This window comes from Taeniopygia guttata, chromosome 1 (genome assembly GCF_048771995.1).
Source record: "Taeniopygia guttata chromosome 1, bTaeGut7.mat, whole genome shotgun sequence".
Classification (NCBI taxonomy): Eukaryota; Metazoa; Chordata; class Aves; order Passeriformes; family Estrildidae; genus Taeniopygia; species Taeniopygia guttata.
Genome location: NC_133024.1, coordinates 82,852,748 through 82,872,604, shown reverse-complemented (window position 1 = coordinate 82,872,604; position 19,857 = coordinate 82,852,748). Strand labels below are relative to the sequence as shown.

General features: G+C 39.0%; 1 protein-coding gene across 2 annotated transcripts in view; it reads right to left on the bottom strand.

The window, feature by feature from the left end:
- SLC9A7 (solute carrier family 9 member A7) overlaps window positions 1–19,857 on the bottom strand; it is a 67,590-nt gene that overhangs the window by 26,240 nt on the left and 21,493 nt on the right. For both annotated transcript variants that reach the window (XM_002194914.7, XM_012569633.5), the window contains exons 2-10: window positions 9,761–9,960; window positions 8,389–8,466; window positions 7,658–7,734; window positions 6,913–7,025; window positions 5,498–5,603; window positions 5,068–5,209; window positions 1,656–1,761; window positions 1,231–1,319; window positions 1,005–1,118 (exon numbers count right to left, since the gene is read on the bottom strand). In XM_002194914.7, coding sequence (XP_002194950.6) covers window positions 1,005–1,118; window positions 1,231–1,319; window positions 1,656–1,761; window positions 5,068–5,209; window positions 5,498–5,603; window positions 6,913–7,025; window positions 7,658–7,734; window positions 8,389–8,466; window positions 9,761–9,960 — 1,025 coding nt within the window. The remainder of the gene's footprint in view (window positions 1–1,004; window positions 1,119–1,230; window positions 1,320–1,655; window positions 1,762–5,067; window positions 5,210–5,497; window positions 5,604–6,912; window positions 7,026–7,657; window positions 7,735–8,388; window positions 8,467–9,760; window positions 9,961–19,857) is intronic.

The following is a 19,857-nucleotide window of genomic DNA, read 5'->3' as shown; positions in this document are numbered from 1 at the left end:
ACTGGGTTGTTGCCATAGCTAAAGTAAAGCAATACTGTCAGCAGGGAATATCTCTAGGAAAATCAGATTTTGATTATTACTTTGTACAATAACCCTCACATAACTATTCCAAGCAATTTTATACCAGTCCTTTTGAGGACTGCAGAAATCAGACACCAAAAGCAATCAAGACTAATGTATGTAGGAATAATAGCTAAGATTTTGCCAAGGATGCTGAGGCTCTAGCTGTGTCTTTACAGTCCAGCCTTTCACTTTCAACAGGTGGTGATGTCCCTACATTTCACCCCTGCAAGTTGTTCACTCAGTGGGGACCAGGGGTGTTGAGTAAAACACAGGTGTTAGTACTAGTTGCCCTCCTCACAAAGGTAGAAAAGCACTCAAGAGACAACAGGGGCAGGATGCAGAGCTTACATGAGTGTGACTACTACAAAGTGTTCAGTTCTGGGGAATTTGAGAGTCAGGTACCAAGTCAACCAAAGACAATGGCAGAACCTTTAATTGTGTACCCTTCATGTAATGGTCTGTACCCCAGTTCAGTTCCTTTCTCCTCCCATCATCTGAGATGCTGACCTCTAAGGAATTGCTCAATGATCGATTCACTCACATTCCTATTTGAAGTTTGTCCCTTACTTTCTCAAGGGGCCTCTGGAAGTGGAGAGAAAAATGAATCCTTATCTAGGTCTCCAAAGTTCAAATACAAGAACAACACAAGCAATGTTGGCTGTCAATAGCCAGAGCACACAGTAAAGCATATTCATGTATTTATCTAGTGAAATGACATAGCTTCTAACATTCAGGTACAGAGGCAACAACCATGTGGCACAGAGGCCATAGGGCTTTGATGTAAGGTGTAACCAAAGATTTTTCTCGAAATTATTGTGCCTGGAAGGCATTATGAAAACTGAGGCCTGCCACCATTCTCTGTTTGGTAAAGCCAACAGACATCACAAGTTTTTGGGCACATAAGAAAATAGAGAAACCTCACACAATGTGAAAAAGGATACAAAAGCTCCAATAATGAAAACTGGGCTGAATATGTGCTTCTGGAAAGTAAATAGTGCCAAGCCCATATAAGAAAATATGAAGTTCTCAGCCAGGAAATGCAACACCTCAAAGAGCTAGAGAGAAAATCATCACATGTTAAAGGCTGAGTACAAAAGATGCTGTAAAAACAAAAGTACATGGACTACTACAGAAATGCACTATTAAAAAGGTAAAAGACATTCTTGCCTGCTTAGTGCGACTTCTTGATTCAACTGACAGGTTATTGTATGTATAATGTGCCTGGGTAATTCCACAGAAGAGGACAGCCACCACACCTGTGAACAGAACCACATGTAAAAATCAGCCTGTTTAGTGCCAGCTCACCACACTTTCCCTTCACAAGCTCCATTTAATTTATACATCATTCTTATCCTTAAGATTTTATGATTCTTCCATTCAAGTGATTGAGATACCAGGTTCGGGATACAGTGTCTGAACCAAACCATTGCCTTTGCCACACAGTCAGCTGCAACTTCAACATGGAACAGAAGGCAAAAAATCTCAAAAACCCAGATTTAGGCACAAACATATTTCTCATTGAAAAGCTTTAATGAGAAAGTGGAAAAATAGTTACTGAGATGGACTTCTGTGCTTGAATCGAAGCAACTCACCAGTAAATCCACACGCTTCTGCAAGCAAGAAAGTGCTCCAGGACATCAAGAAGAAGAGAGCCGTTTCCAGCAGGGGGAAGCAGTGCAACTTGGTAAACTTTGTCACGTTAAGTCACTTGTTAAGGAATCAAAAAGAAATCCTTTTGCTTATCTGTTCCCAGCACTTCTGAAAAACACTTTTATATACTAACAATGCATGCTTGTTGGAAAACAAAACCTTTGATGCTGAAAAATGCAAATTCCAACACATCAAGACAAACTTCAGGCTCAACTTGCAACAATCAGTTTTGGTTATTTTTGTTGTATATCTATAGCATAAAATGTGGCTCCACCTCTTAGAAGTAATATTATCTTATTCCATGGTTCCCTTTGAAATGTTGGCAAGGAAGGGATATTTACCTGCTATTCCTTTTAGACTGTGTGTGCCTTGGCTTTTCAGGGGATTGGTGAGGGAATGATGTTTTGTTCCCCCTGCCAACCTCAACTATAAGTTGCACTCCCACCTTCAAATAAAGCATAGAATGCATTCAAAAGCATTTAATTTACAGAGCTGTTCTTGACTACAGCAACCCTAAGATGAACAAGAACTTTTCTTCTCAGAGTTGTTAATAAATGTTTTCCAGCAAGTGTGGCTACTTCAGTACTTTTAAGGCAAAACAACTACTGCCTACAAAATGTATTTCCTCTCCTTGTGCTGTTATGTTTTAGAGAAAATGCCAACTCAGAGCAGCTCAGTCTTTCAAAGGAAAGAAAAAACAATTTGTCTTGCAAAGGAGAGCAAAACCTGAGGAGCATCAAAGCACACACTGAATTAACAATTCATACAGCTACTGAAGAAGCAGAACAGATTTCAGCAGTGTTAAATTTAGCTCTTCACACACTACAAAAAAGTTGTTCATCTATTTATAGAATCCTTTAGGTGGTTTTTTTTCCCCTAAGCACTACTCTGGCAGCAGGTAAACACTGAACAGCATGCTGTACTGAGGTGCAAACAGCTATGCACAGTTCATATGAAGGCAACCAGTACCAGCTCTCCACTCACACCTACTTCTTGCTGACATTCTCTGCTGACTTGGACTAGGGCAGACATATACTCCAGACACACCTTCAGCCACGACCTTACTTTGTCAGAAGGTTGCTCTCAAAACAAAGCCCAGACCATCATTTAAAAAAAATTAAACTCCATGTTGGCATAACATCAAATATAAAATGCAGCATACTTTTTAAACAGCTGTTAATTCTGCAAAGAAACCACCTCTAAAACTTTTGAGCTCATTTGAATTCCTCCCCACCACTTCCCCCAAACGGATCTATTTTCTAAAATCATGCTTCTGTAGCAGTAACATCCACCATAACAAAAACTGGAGCCCATTTCCCCACAGAGTACTCAGATAATCCCAGTGCCTGGATCAAGCGACATTCATGGATGCCTAAGGAAACTGGACAGCCACAGCACTCCATGGGAGAAGAAGAGGTTGAACCTTGTTCCCCTGAAGTTAGGCAAGGGACCCTGTCAGAGCCAGGTCCTTATTTCCAGTTTTTTCTGACAGTTTTGTGAATCAAACTGTTTATTCCCCTTGGTGTCATTGTAAGTAACCATACCAAAATATTTCATTAAATCTGAATTTAAAACCTGTGCTCATCATTTTGGAGGAAGATCAAGGTGAGAGGCAAAAAAAAAAAAAGCTTTATTATTTCATATAATTGATCAAATTGAGATGTTAGCTGAAACTGATTTTTTTTTTCTTAACTATTTTCTTTATTTGTTAGACATGGCTTTGTATTTCACATCTTTTCAATCAGTGAGATGCTGCTATTTAGTAATTATATTTTTATAATATACAATATCACTTAACTATTTTTTAAAAACCACAGACAGCTTGCTGAAAGCCAGAATAAATCCTTGTACGTTATCTGCATAATTTGGAAACCAAGCATTCTATCTGTTTTCAAAGGACAGTGCATGACTGCATGAAACCTTTTACTCAAAGAGGTACAAATATAGGTACTTCACACTATAGGAGTATTAACTTAATTCTTAATTTATGGGTACTAATCAGCTATGAATAGTAAAATGCACATTTTTTTGCTTCTACAGCATTGTATGACATTAAGGATGTTTCCAAAAGAAAATAGTCATATAATTAAACAACCAAAGAAAAAGAACAGCACAAAACCAAAACAGAACAAAAAGAAAAATATTCCCACCACACACACAAAATGCCACCCCAGATGCTTTGTTCTGAACAGCCTCACATCACCTTCCTGAGCACAACCATGCTACTTTGGAAGCGTAATTTTACAAAGTGGATCTGAAGGCATTTCAGCCTTAATTAGTAGCCAACCAGCAAGCCAAAACCTACAACAACTGCATTTGAGCAGTGAGAGCTATGGATGGCTGGTAGCCTAAAAGCCAGAGGAAGAATTGTGGTTCTGAGTCACATAAATTGCAGATCAGTGGAACTGAGACTGAACATTAAAGCATCAATAGCACATCTTCCCTGTTATACTTAAAGGGTTGCCATCATGCAGACATGTCAGGAAGTTCTGCATAGTGTGTGTATATAAGATACAGTTCCGACAGTTCTGCTTCAGAGTCACAGGTTCATGATCCTTGTACAGGACAGCACATTTTACCCCTTTCAGGTCAGTGTTCAGAAGCCCAGGCACATCAGAGCAGCCTGGGATATGTACAAATATGGCCATACTAGTCTGTCAGAAAGCAAAGACTTCATTTGGTTCCTGAAAGAGCATCATGACTCCTGGAGTAGGTCAGGCTGAAGGTCTACTACCTAAGCCTAAAACAAGACCCACACAAATTGCATGCTAAGCACCTCAGAATTCTAACCAAATAACAGCAACAGGGATCAAAAGAACAGCATAGATCATGCAAGGCACATCATGTTATTGAGTTAAACTGTCATTGAGATACAGTCTTATCCAAGATGTATGACATCAGATTTCTGGAGAAGAGAAAAAAAAAAAAGAAAAAAAAGCAGGACTCAAAGAATGCTGTGGGGGTCAGAAATAAGAGAGATTTTGCTGAAGGCAGAATCAAATACCAATAATCACAGGAGATGTCTTTCAAGACTAATAGTAAAAACTAGGTTTTATAACTCCATAAAAAGAAATTAAGCATTATTATGACATGCCTGTTTAATGCCCTTCCTTGGTTTGTTGCAGCAACATCACTAAAATTTCTACTATGGCCTCAATTTTGTTGGAAAGAGTTGATTTCTGTGGGTACCTATAATGTCTTTCTATAGAAAAGAAGTCAAATGAATACTGATCATATCTTCATGCTCAGAATTAAACAAGCTAGAGTCAATTCTGCTACAATGGGAAACAGGAAGCCCTGATAATATATACATGTGCCATTTCTGTTGTAATAACCAAATATGAAAAAGGATATCAGAGCTGTCACAACTCCTGTCACCGCTCCCATCATGAAAGAACCACTGAATATTCCCAGGAAAACACCAACAGACTTGAAAAATGCTGCAGCATCAAAAGCATGGGTATTTTCACCTGTTGGCTGGTAGGCAACTATAGATCTAGAAAGAAAGAACACAGTGACAAGTTAGAAGTGATATCAGGAAAGATTTTTTTGTAACAATGTTATCTGAGCAACAGGGAGACAATCCCATGCTGAAGGCATGTGTGTCATTCTGGCCTATGTATGCATTAGGGGGCCATGGAAAATGTTTGCAATGGTTATCAATCCAGTTAAAGGCAATCCATTTAAACTTAAAATAATGTTTCTCAAAAAAAACCCATTTATTTTAGGCAAGTGTCAAAAGCAATTTAGTAATTTCAGAGTAGACATTCCCATAGTTACTTACGAGGATAATACAATGGCAACAGCATCATTCAACACGCTCTCTCCAAACAGAAGGGCATAGAGATCGACATCAGCATGCAGCTCATTAAATATTGCTAGCACAGTAACTACAGAAAGAAAAGAGGAAAACAACACTGCAATGACTACATGAGCTGTGGAGCAGACTTTTCAATTTGGCTAAAGCAAGAAAATCCAGGAAGTGAAGTGCAGGATCAAAACAAAAATGGGAAACCATAGTCATGTTTACCTACAAGTAAGCAATTCCTCCATCAGCTTTAGGCCAGCTCCATTAAGAGGTGGCTCTTTTGTCCTCCCATCTGCACAGTGTTCATAGCAAGGCCCCCATGATCAAGGGGCATGGGACAGACAAAGCCCTTCTACCAAAGCCCTATATTATTTTAGAACATGTTCCATTTAAGACAGTAAGCAAAATGTTGTGCAGCTCTTCCTGATTTTAAAAGCTGTATGGATTGTTGACACAGGTTTATTATTTCAGCCATTGTAAAGTAGTACAAGTTATCCTAGGTGTTCCCCTAAGTATCCACTATGCCACAGGTGTGAATTTCCACATAATTTAAAAAGGACAAGAGTGCTAAATATTTATAATCATTCTCCCAAGAAAATTCTGAGATGAAAGACCATGATCTTGAAGTAGTTCCCATAATATGCACTTCAAAAAATCACATGGTGATTTTTTGCATAAATTGTATGCAACCACCAGCTGTTCAGAGCTCAGCTCAATCACAGGAGCTACTTCCCATTTTCACACTAATCACCACTAAGCACCTCAAATAAACTGCTTTAAATGTCAAGCTTCATACTTCAGCACTCCCCACCCTGGCCCCTGACCTTTGCCAGCCCTACAAACTGATCTGTCAAGTGGAGACTTCAATGTGAGCCTGCTTGACTCTGAAGGATGTCTACATTATTTGGGCAAAAGATGAAATGACTTGGCCAGAAAAGGATTCTTCTGCCCTAACTTATAAAACATGAAGTTTATTTGAAAGAGGAAAAGAAAATCCCCCACCTAAAGACCCTAAAATCTTCAAATATTGCTCTTAAATTTCCCAGCCCCAAGCAATGTAGCTGAAGAAAGAAGTCCTGCTATCCAGAAAATGCAATAATTTCATCTATTTTGTTGAACACTTAACAAGAAACCACTTAACAAAAAACATATTTAGGTAATTGAAAAGGAGAAGCGTTGGACTTTTCTCCAAATATACCATGATGTCATGCCAGTTTAGTCACAAATCAGCAGAGAACAGTTTTCAAAATGCTCAGAATTTGCATGTATTTCAGAGAAGAGGTTCAGAGATGCTAATAACATAACTTAAAATAGAGTTCTGTTAATATGCAGCTGCAAATCCTAACAATAGCGTTATTTTGGAAGGTTATTAAAAATGTTCATCAAGCTACCTGGATCAGTGGCAGATATTATCGCTCCAAAGAGGAGGCAGTCTGTATAATAGAATTTATCAGACAGCTGACCCACCAACTTCATTAGTTTCACAACCCCATACATGAGATTCCTGGAGAGAAAGAAGATAAAACATTCCAAGTCAAACAATATGGTGCCTTTCAGTAAGGCCAAGGGAAAGCACAAACAACAATATTTCAGACAGGCTTGTTTATGCTACAGCTCAGTGGGACACTGCCACAGTGTAGCACAAAGCTCTCAAAGTGAACTTTCCTCTTTTCCCTATGAAGCAAATCAAGCAATATATGATCCAGAAGACATCATATAAAACCAGTAAATCTGAAATCTTCACACAATTAGCACAGCGTCTACATGTTTCTTCCACTTTCCACCAAGTTTTCTCTGCTCAAAATTCCCCTAGAACTATTTCTCCCAACACAAAGGCCAAAAGCTCTGAGGTAAGAATAATCTACAATAATAGATTACTTCTCTAGTGAAATTTTTGAGACACAAGTCAAGGTCACCAATACAATTCAGGATTTCTGTTATTCAGAATATCCATATAAAAGACACAGTAATATGAGCAGGATAAGAGATTGCAGGTAAGCAAATCAACATGACCAGTTATCTTAAACTAAATGTGTGTGTATATACATACATAAAATATATATATGTAGGCAAAGAGAGAAAGTGTTTATCAGCTTAAACTTTAGTGCAGAGAGGAACTGATATCAGTTTACTTACCCAATAATAAAACAAGACACTGCTGTTCCTAAAAAGGCATAAGCCAAAATGGACCCCAAATTCCTGAAAAAGTGTCTCTGCAGAAGAAAAAGAGGTTCATATACTTCAGAAAAGTTATATTGCCCATTCACAACCATGTAGCACACTACTTCATTTGTATCAATGCAGAGAAACACACCTCTATTTCAGAGAAACATTTCAATTACTGCTATGTAAATTCAATCTAACTTCAATAAATTGAATAAACCAGATCTGTGCCATGCATTAGACGCTACATGTAGCTTACTGACAGAAGGCTTATTGACAGAAACCAGCACCAATTCATGGTGTCTTCAAGCAAGATCAGAATCTGGGCCCTACTACCATTAAAGGTCTGGCACATCTTCACTGGGATTCAGGATTAGGTCTGCCTCTCAGCATAATTTATTATTGCATTTTGGACATTTGAGAAGAAAACAATTAATAACAGAACATCTTTTACTTTAAATGAAACTGATATCAATGTCTGGCTAAGTTCAAAGGAAAATAAATCAGCAAAATTAAGTAAAGTTTAATACATTTTTACTCAAAAATATATGTATTTTCTCTTAAAACAATATGACCTAACCATCTCTGGAGAAAATGAGATTTTTCTTACTGTAAGTAAATGCCTGAGACTACAACCCTGAACAAATCAGCAATCTTTCATTAAAAAAAAAGGATCTATTCTCCTCAGAAGATATTGCACTTACTTTCTTCAGGCTATAACCAGCATGGAAAATAATAGGAGGCAATAGAATGTTGAAGAAAACTTCTGGGTCAAATGTTACCTGAAAGATAAAATATGAAATTTCAATTAGAAACAGACATGCACAAATTGTTGGGACTTTTTTCCTCATTCATTTTCTCACAACTACTATTTATTGTTGTTGAAATAGATAAGTTGAACCTCTAAAGCACTGGACAGTTCTATTTGTACATAGCAGCAAAAAGCTGCTCTTGTTGGTAAATATCATCTAGAAAGAACATGCATTACATCGTGATCTGGCAGCAGTCCAAACACAGTCCCCTATTTTAAATAAAAAAATTCTAAAATTATGCTGGAGAAGATCTCTCCTATTGTGACACCTGATATTGGTATAGCTGCAGATGAAATGCTATTTTAACTTATTTTTTTGTGCAAATTTAGCCACTGAATAGTTAGTGTAAGCCTGGCAAATCAGATACAAGACTGGTCTTCAGAAATTTGGATCATACACCTCTTCCATGTATTTCAGTAGGAGTTCCACATATCCATGAAGGACTACACTACACTAAAGAACAAAAAACAACATTTAAAATGCAAACAGAAGACCCTCACACATATGAGAATAACTAGGCTCTCTTCACCCGCTGCCTAAGCCCAGGTTAGAAGACAAACACTACAACTGTGCCCTCCCAGAGCAGTACTCATCTCCTTGAGATACCTACAGCAGACAGATACACAGACAGCTAAGCTCTCTTCATAATCTGCAGAAAGAAGTAATTTTAGATGACAATCCTATGCTTCTAAGTCTTGCTTTGATACACACAAAAGGTGATTAATTCCTGACACTGAATAAAAAGGCAAATAACACATCTGAATAACTGCTGATAAGTGAATTTTACTTCTAACACCAGACTGTCTCATTTGCTGGTTTATAGGGTGGAAACAATAGCTATTTCCTGACGATATACAGATTTTAAAACCCCAGGGAAAAAAAAAAAAAAAAAAAAACAACAAGGAGCAATCACTTTTCACTAAGAAATTATAATTTTCCTTATATTGCATTTATATGAGGCAGCACAAGGCCTTTATTTTCTTTTTTCTGTTTAGCTGGTCTCTGTGAATTCTACTGATGTAGAGTTAAGTCTTCAAACCAAGGCTTTTAGGAAAGCACTACATACATGTAATAGAGCACAGTTTCTCCAGCAGTGACATAATACAGAAGGTGCTTTTGAATGAAGCATTAAAGTGCTGTTACTATGAGGAATAATGACACTTGACACTACCTAAGGTTCAAACGGGATGGAGCGAGAAGGAGGGAGGGAAGCAGAGATGAAGGAGAAATACTTAGTCAAGCATGCAAAACGGTGTAGCCTCACCTTTCTCAACATGTCATTTTGCTCCACGTTGTGGATCTTGCCAGGGCTTATTTCCCCTTTGAGCGTGTACTCGAAGAACTTGCCGCTGACGTTGACCAGCAGGGTGGTGAAGGGCCTGTCCTCCTGCGAGCAGCTGAAAGGTTTGTCATGGCCACTCGTGGAGGGAGTCCCGTACCTCAGGATCACCCCAACTATGAGTCCTGGAAGAGAAGTAAAAACCCATGAGGCTGATTTGCTACTCCTGCACTTTTACAAGTTTCAAACATCATCCAAGGGATCATGCATGAACTCTACAAGAGTATGGACATCATAAACACGTCAAAGTGAATTGTTACTATCAGTTTTCTGCAGAAGAGGAGAGGCTCTGATCACATCAAAACTACCAGTGAATCTGGTACCTGACTGAAGTGACAGACAAAAGGTTCCATTTCAGTTTTTGTCTTCCTCTCCCTCATTCACACCTCAGAAGTGTAAAACCCTTGTCACATGAGAGGCCGAACATTAGGGCGTATCAAATACATTTCACCAGCCTTAGGACAGAACCGAGCAAACACTATTGCCAGAAAATAATGACTGCTGGAAACTAACTGATCTGGAATGGTGATGTTTGCCATATTGTTTTATGGCTGCAGCAAGAACACAGTTTTTAGTCTTACAGTTCTAGGCAAGTAAACAATGCCTGTTGCACAGTCTTCTGTTTACTCCACAAACTTTAAAACTAGGACAGATGACATGCACAAAGAAGCCACTATATGGCATTTGCAAGCACTTTCTACATTTCAAAAGAAGGTGTAAGTGAGCAATCATAAGAGACCCAGGATTCAGGAATACAGGACAAATTACTTAGGCAGCAGAGAAAATCCAACCAGAAAAGACTATCAATAACAAATGCACCAGACACAGTGACAAAAATAATTAATAACTTAATGCCAGGGGGCTGGAGAAGCACAAAGTTCTAACAGAGCACCATCCTGTTACCATGTACTAAGAAAAGAACATCTGCAGAGAGAACAGTAAAAGTGGATTTGGTCTGGTGAGTAAACAAATTGATACCCACTTACTAAATGCTCCCCTGTTGCCTTAGGATGATCTGCAATTTAATCCTTGTTCCAGACAACTGCAAGATGAAGATGGATGTTCGGTGCTTTTGTTCACAAGTCAGTAGTCAGTGTTGGGTTTGCTCCCTGTGACCCTCCCTCTGCATCCATAGTTTCCCCAGAGAGTAAATGAAGCTGACAGGTAGTAACCAAAAAATAAACGAGGTAAAACAAACAAAAAAATATACCACGCATGACAAAAACATAGGGCAAAGAGTAACCAAGCTGCACCCCCAAAAAGCCAACCAAAGAAGCACACCTCATTCTCCTGAAGTCCATACAAACAAAACTTTTAATGCAAGAAGATACAGCAGGTAGCAGCTGTGACACTAGTGGGAGGCTCATCTCCAGCCTTCCTTCTCTAAGAACAGAGCAGCAACATGATCATTCCAAAGTAACTGGAATATTAAGATACATTTTATTTAGGAAAGGGAAGTACATATTCAGAGAGAACACTGGAAGAGATCTCCTAAACAAGATATTTCTATTTACTGAAATTTCAATGCTAACAATTCAAAAACACAGATTTATAGAAGCATCTCCTAACACCACCAGAGCACTTTTCAGCTATATAAGATGGATGAGGCGGAAACACAGCTCTGCACAAAGTGACAGGTTACAGCCAGTCACCTCCAAGCCACTTGCACTACCAGTTACAGCTACAGACCCCTTCACCAACCCAGCCAGGCAAACAGACTAAGATTTCTGCTGCTCTCACCCTACTCACAGCTAGGAAAGGCTACGCTCACAGAAGACATCAGGAAGACTGACTGTGGTAAAAATTGATCTAACCAGCATCAGCCAGAAATCCTGCAGTAAATCAGAATGCAAAAAGAAAACTCTGCAGATGAGCATATATGTAGCTGTGGTATAAAGTCAATTCTATATTGCTATTCAGCTGAGAATAGAGAGGGGGACATTGGTAGCTTCTTAGGGTCAGAGACTGTCCTTACTGAATGCATTGCAAAAGCATATGGGAAAACCCATTACTATTGCATCAGGAAGAGAAATCTGAGAGCAGGAGGTGATTGCACTTTATAACTGGATATAATCCACTTGTACATTCTCCTCCATAATAAGATACACCAGTTATATGACAATTATATTCATAACTAGTACTTCACATTTGAAGTGAAACATTCTATCCCGGTCTCCTCGGTCTCCCACGGCCCAGTAGCGGAGTTACAGGGCATTTTTGTACACCTCCTATTGATAAAACAGCAAAATGGATGAAGTTTTTATACTGAGAACCATGCAGTTTAGGAACACGTGGTCTCTGCTGTCAGGCTGCTCTCTTGCAGCAGGATGCACCTGGAACTCTGTTGAGGCAAAAGGCTGTCAGAAGCAGTCAAGTGGATAAAGCCACCCACAGCTCAGTCATTAAAGGAAATATGTATGAAAACAAAAGGGCCCCAAGGAAGACACACAAATTCCACAGCCAGTTCCACTGGCAAAATACTCGACATTTGTTAGTTCAAAAGATTAATTAGAAGAATGGAAAGTTCCCTGACTTTATAAAGGTACATGCATACTACTGTATATATCATATAGTCCCGAACCAACAGGTTTTGAACATTGAAATGAAACATTAAAGCACACATTTTACAGAAGTCCTTAGTGCTTTTCCTAAAAGTATTTTAAGTCTTCACAAGAAATAAAAAACTCTTTGGAAGAATTTTCTCTTTTCCAATAATCATTGCATCTTTTACACACTAAAAAGTTCCTGGACTTGTTATGTGATAATTACTTGATAATATGACATTAGCAAAGCTCATACAGCTCAGTCAGCTCCCCAAGATCACAAAAAAAAAAAAAAAAAAACCCCAAATGCTTTTCAGGCAGAAGAAACTGTCTGACTTATAGCCTCAGGAAGGATGACCTTCTAAACTGTCTGCCATTAGGTGTTATACAAAAGACCAGGGCATCTTCCGTAATTCTCCCTGGATACTTTCAACCATCCCTGAAACATCAGAGATGCAGCTGAAGAAAGAAAGTAGAATAGAAAGAGAGACACCTGGAATTTTTCAATGGATAAGCCTAGATTAAGTCTTGCTTACTGTTAACATAAGCATAAATTCAGTATAGCTCTGTTGCTTATTTGGAAGCAAGGAATGGCTGCTGTAACTTAGGAACAGATAGAGAAGAATCAGTACGTAAACTCTGTGTTACTCCTTCCCAAGGTGTTACTGCTGGAGAGTTATGGAGAACCTGGAACAAAAGCAAATATTTTTGTGACTGCTTAAGAATACTCTACCTCTTCTAAAAGAGAACCTCTAGGCCAAATAAATCCAGTAGTGCCTTTTATTGCAAGACTGCAACAAGAGAGAAAAAGCCATAATTGGGTACAAATATTTCAAAATTTGAGAAGGCCCTTACTTTCAAAGTTTCGGGTTGTGATAGCTATTGCAAGAGCAAGTTTACATCATTGCTCAAATACTATTATGAAGGATTATCTCAAAAACTAATATGTAATAACCTGTATGCATGACTTGCATTCTCACTTTTAATAGAGAGCATTTATGCCAGCATCTTGCCTGTACAATGCTGATCATGCAGGTTGTATACAAAGAACATCTTACTAAAAATGAAGTGTTAAATCCTGGGAATATTTTGTCCCTTCTGAAACAAATCACTATTGACAATGAAAAATATTGGATTTCAGATATAGTCATAGCATCATTTAGGTTGGAAAATACCTAAGATCACCAAGTCAGAAAAAACCTAAGTTGGAAAATACCTAAGATAATCTAAGATCAACAGTTAACCTGGCACTGCCAAGCCCACCATTAAACCATGTTCCTAAGTGCCACACCTACACATCTTTTAAACACCTCCAGGGATGGTTACTCATCCACCTTCCCCGGGTAATTCCAATCCTTGACCACCCTTTCAGTAAAAAAAATAATCCTAATATCCAATTTAAACCTCCTTTGATGCAAATAGATTGGTCAACACCAATCTAACAATACACCATTTAAAATGTCATCTTTACTTTTGGTTTGTTTGAATACAGAAGTCACTGAAGCGAGAACATGAATTCAGAAAGACACACATAATCACGAGTGCCTTTATCTGCTAAGAGCTGTGGTCTGTGTGATTTCCAGCCCAGCTCTCTGCTGAAGCAGCCCTGGGGTTTCAGGGGGTGCCAGCTGGCATCTGACTGCAGGAACCAGAGGCATTCACACTTCACATCACACAGTTTGATCAGTGAATTCAACTTGATCTGTGAAGCAGTGGAGTGGATCAATCCATGAGCTCAAACCTGTTCAGATACAGTTTCCTTCATACACTTCTGGTAAAGAGCCAGGTGCTGAAAACTGAGGGTCTTTCCCTTCCAAAATTCAAACTGAGGGAGACTTGGTAGAGATTTTACTGCTGTTTGCAGCTACACTCTGGGGAGACAGAGGAGAGAGGGACAGAATCTTCTGAAAAGTGTACAGTGATTAAGACTAAAGGCAACAAATTTGTTGCAGTGTCCGCAAAAAAAAAAAAAAGCAAGGTTTTTTTTTTAAACAATGAAGTGGCTAAGCAGCAAAGCGGCTGTCACAAAGTCTGCATATTCTCCTTCCTTGCATATAGCCAAAACTCACTTGAGTATGGCCATGAGCAACCCAAGCTGCGGGGGCCTGCTGTGAGCAAAGGGCTGGACAAGACTACCTCCTAAAGTCTTTCGCATGAACATTTGGACTCCTCAGACAGATACTTCATACTGCAAAAATTTCTTTTAAATCACCTTAATTGCTTTCTGGATCAGGTCATGGGGCTTTTTGTTGCTTTGGAGCTGCGTTTTTATTTTGTTTAAATGACAGACTGCTCTCCTAACTTAGTAAGTCAGAGCAAAAGAAATAGCAATGAGTCTTATAAAAGCCAAAAAGATCCAGCAGACTAGGAGGGGCTGTTTTTACTGACTCAGTCCACCCTGACTTGCCACCTGCTTTGGGCCTCAACTGACCCTATCAAAAGCAGGCAAAAGGGGTGACCAGGAGATATTCAGCTAATTCCATGTAAGTATGGGAAAGCAGGTACCGTGATACATCACATAATGCACTGTTACTAGTACTTCTCTTACTTTGTTTTGTTGTTGTTGTGTTGTTGGGGTTTTGTTTGTTTGTTTGTTTTAAGGCAATAATAGTATCTTTTGGAAGTGACACTACAGCAAACCACTGACAGGTAGTGTGAGAGACAGTCTTGGCTTGGCAAGGCTTGTCACCCCTTAGTGCAGCCCATACAGAGGCAGAATAGCATATTTTATGTACCAGGACACCAGCTTCTTTGGTGATAGAGAGTAAAATACTGTTTGCTTTTGAAAATACACACAAAGAATATTGGGGGGTGGTGGGGAGGAAGAATTTATGTTTAAAAGTCTAGATTTTTCTTCCCTACTTTCCAACTGAACTTTATACCAGTTTGAGGAAAAAGAAACAAAGCTGAAAAAAAATTGGCAAGAACAATGAAAGAAAGTCCTGTATGTATTTTCAAGGTGAAAGACTAATAATAATACATGGTGTTTGTCATATAGATAATTTTTCTTCTGGATGTTTACATGCATCAAGATATCACACTTGGAAAGTTTTACTTTAAATAGCCTAAACACTAACAAATAAAGTATTTTTCCTATTACAGTGTCATCCTTTGAACATCACAGTCCACACCTTCAAATTTCACAGTGATTTTTGAGGAAGTTTCAACACTTGCACAAAATAATTCAAGCTTCTTTTTTTTTTTTTTTTTTTTTTTTTTTTTTTTTTTTGATCCAGAACTGAGCTAGTAACACTGTGTATTAAAAACCCAAATCAGATCACATGTTACATAACATCTCCAGAAGAACTAGCAACTCACTCTCTATACCATTTACTTGCCATTCACTGTATACCCTGCACAGGAGGGCAGAGGAACACCACTACACAACCCCTTGAAGAAGGGTTAAGCCAATGTCTGCAGAACCCCAGGCCTCTGACAGAATCTGCATTTCCCATATACTCAGCACTGGTGAGGCCACACTTCAAGTCCTCTGTCAAGTTCTGGGCACGTCACTTCAAGAAGAATATTGAGGGGTTGCAGCAAGTCCAGAGAAGGGCAATGGAGCTGGTGAAGGGTCTGAAACCACAGGTCCTGTGAGGTGCAGCTGAGGGAGGTGGGATTGCTAACCTGGAAAAAAAGGAGGCTCAGGTTGACCTTATTACTCCCTAGAACCACCCAAAAGGAGGCTGTAGCTGGGTGGGGGTCAGCCTTTTCTCCCAGGCAGCCAGCAACAGGACAAATGGAAATGGCCTAAAGCTGTGCCAGGAAAGGCTGAAGCCAGACATTAGGAGGAATTTCTTCACAGAAAGGATGATTAGACATTGGAACAGACAGGGAGGTGGTGGAGTCACCATCCCTGGAGGTGTTTAAGAAACAACTGCATGTGCTACCCACTGCCATGGTCTATTGACATGGTGGTGTTAGGTCCTGAATTGAACTTGATCTCAGAAGTCTTTTCCAACCTAATTGTGATTCTGTGATTCTGTCTTGCACTCAGCATAGCTAATCATCAACTACTGTCTCAATGGTGCAGTGTTGCCTGTGTGGCATTCACCAGCTTGTCACATTGCTGCAGAAGATGCAAACTTTGAAAAATGGGAAGCAGTTTATGTTCAGCAGTGTGAGCACTGAGGATAATAAATCTTCACTATATTTCAGTTTAAAAAAATTTAAAACCAGCCTTTTTCATTGGGAAAAGAAGGCAGAGGATTCCTATTCTTGAAGTTGAGAAGAAATTTTGAGGATATTGAAACCCTAAAATTCTGAATAACAAGTTCATGGTCATGCTTTGTCATTGCCTTAGGGCTATTTTAGATGAGGAAGTTAAAAGACAATAAACAAGCTGGTAGTTCTTCCTCCTTGTAGGCAGACGTAGCACTATGCTATCAAGGGCATCTTTGTAATAAGCATTTCATTCACTTTTAAAACAAGCCAAACTAAGCATAATTTTGAATTTAAATAAACAGATTACACAAAAAAGTTATTGGCACACTGTGCAGAACCAAATATGAAATTAACTTGCTAGCTTTGTGCTGGCAGACACATGTGCACTGTGAACTCGTGCCTTCTCGCAAGCCTTTGGTTCCAAAAAACTCACAGGAGCATAGGGATATAGTTCTTTTTCGTGTTGTGTGATTTTCATACTTGTATGTATATCAAAATGGTAAAAAACAAATTATGAACTACAGGAGCAGGCAGGTATGCTTTATTCTGTAATGCACATTCTTACTGATGGTGAGGTTAAAGAACAGGTTCAAAGTAGAAGACCAATTTAAAAACACAACTATCAGGAGACTTAAACAGAAGACTCCTTTGGAATTTCAAAAGTTAGTTTCTGAAGAGCTATTAAGTTTCACATACAGCTATACATTTGCACAGGAGAGCTATAGCCCCAGAAAAATTAATTTGTCCAAATAATTTGGAGGGATGAGTAGACTCTATTAGCAAAAGGGCAACCACAGAAAGATGACAATAAATAGGTGGCAAAATGATAGCAAGTAAGAAAAATTGCTGGTTTTATCCCTCCCCTAGAATCTAAAATCCAGAAAAGACAAAAAAAACCCAAAAACCCTAAAGCCACAAAACACACACACCCCAACCCGACAGCATCTGAACTGACAGGCAGCCCTGGAAGAAGCTGCTGTCCTGTGGTAATCACATGTGGCCTCTGGTCCAAGCACGGGACTATGAATCAAGGCTCCTGAGCCAGCCCCAGCCTTAGAAGTGACTCAGTGAAAGACCTTGGACAAGCTACAGATGACAATTTAAAGAGACAGTCTCAAATTAGAAATAAAATACCACAGTTGTAAAGGGCACAAGTATTTGTCAGAGATTACAGAGTCTGCAACTAATCTCAACTCAGGTGCATTCAAGTTTAGTTACTGCATGAGCATTGTTTCATGCAACACAGATTTAAACATTTAAAGCATTTGCTGTTAAATACTTTATAAACAACATTTTAAAAACTCCTTTATACTTTTCAAAATGTAAGTTTCCCTCCTTATTTGTAAACCCAAATAGTGAAAGCCATACATGTACCAATATATTCCTAGAGATGTGAGCAGCAATGGGCCATCACAAAGACACCAACCTTTGCCTCACTGTGGCTCCCTTTCCATCCTTCACACAGGAGTGACTCCCTAACAGAGTTCCAGCTGCAACTGGTCCCAGTCCCCTGCAGCAGTAGCAGAGCTGAAGCATTTCTTTCAATGCAGACTAAGCCAGATGAGTAAAACCCCAAACACCAAGATTCTTTCCTCCAAGCACATCAGTGACCATGGTGGCAAGGCACCAAGAAGAAAAGCAGAACCAGCAGCAGGCTTTTAAAATTTTATTTTTATTATAGATATTTATATTATTTAATAATATATTAATTATATTTATATAATTGTGTAAAACAGAAAGCTTTCTATTTAATTCTTGTGTTCTGTTACTGCTTTTTTCTCCCATTTGCATGGCAGAACACTCAGCATGTCTGAAACAGGAGGCCACAAGTTCCTCAGAGTCTGAAAAATAATGTCAAATCTTTTGTTACAAAAAGATTTACAGTAATAGCATCTGGCTCAGGCACTAGCAAGGAAGAGCTTTTCAGTTAAAGAAAAAAAAAAAAAAGCCCAGAAAATAATTATCCCCCTCATAAAGCTTCAGCAGAAGGAGTTATTAATCTGTCATTGCAAGGAGTCAGGCTTCAATCTATAACCCAATTGAAACTCATTAAGCAGCAACAATCTCTTTCCTGACACTGTCATTTAATTTTGAAGGTTTGACTTAAGGCAAGGCGGAAGGGGGAAGGAGCAGGAACTGCATCCATCTTGGTACAGTTTTGGTTTCAGAGATCTCACAATAGCTACAAGGAGGGTAGCTAGGTCTATTTTTGTACTAGGAACATTCTGACATCACATCCTCAGGCCTTTGCTCATTTGTAGAAAGTAGATGTGCGTGGAGGCCTTCATCCTAAAAACCATTTCTGGGAACTTGTGATTAGCATAAAGGCCAAAAGAAAGCCTTAGGAGGAAAAGAACAAGAAGAAATTTGAGCAAGGTGAATGAAATAATACCTGTATCAGAAAAGTTCTCCTTGAGACAACTGAAAACATTACTTCTCTCTTCCCAAAATGTACTTCTCTCTTCCCAAAGATCTTTTTGCACCAAGCCCTTTCCAGTTACTAACAATATAATCTTCTACATGTAGAGGAGACAAAGGTTTCAAGTTGACTGAATTTTCAAGAAACTAATTTTTTGCTGAGGCAAGCCCCATGTTCTGTAGCTGTGGGCAGAAAACCAACCAGCACTTGTAGATAAAATGGTTTGTGGCTTACAGAGAAATGTACTGACCCAGAATACAGAAATAGCAGCAAGATGACAACTCTAGCTTTCTGTGATCATTATGTCTGACCATAGAAACCTTGTTATTACAGCATCCAAACACACACAGTCCAACAGATCTATTCCATCTCACAGAAGCAATCTGCCCCTTACAGACATGTCCCAAAGCAGAGCCAAGAAGCCACATGTTTCCTGTTTCTCATTTCTGGGTGACTGCTCTGAGCACAGGCACCTCATTGACCATGGCCTTCTCACAACCACACCACAACTGTCAATCCCCCTGCACAGCTGTTCTAACATCCATCCCCCTATATTTGCTTTGAACCGGAAAAAAAAAGCCAGCAAATGCTCTTTTAGGACCTTATGGACAGCTGTACAGGGGAGCAAAGTAATCTACTATTACTTGCTTTCATAAGTAGTTAAAAATTTAATTTAATCAGTTGTTTTAGTACTAACTGCAGAAGACAGCAAATGACTTCTGCCACAGCCTGCAGTGCATGAGCAGTTTCACAACACTTCTGCTTTCCTGACTCATTCCCATGAGTTGGAGAGGAAGAAAGAATGCACTTTAAGCTGTAACGAAAAAAAAAAAAGAAGCTCAGCCTGCTTACAAGTAGTATATTGTCCAGAGGTCCCACAGCTGCAGTTCCCAAGC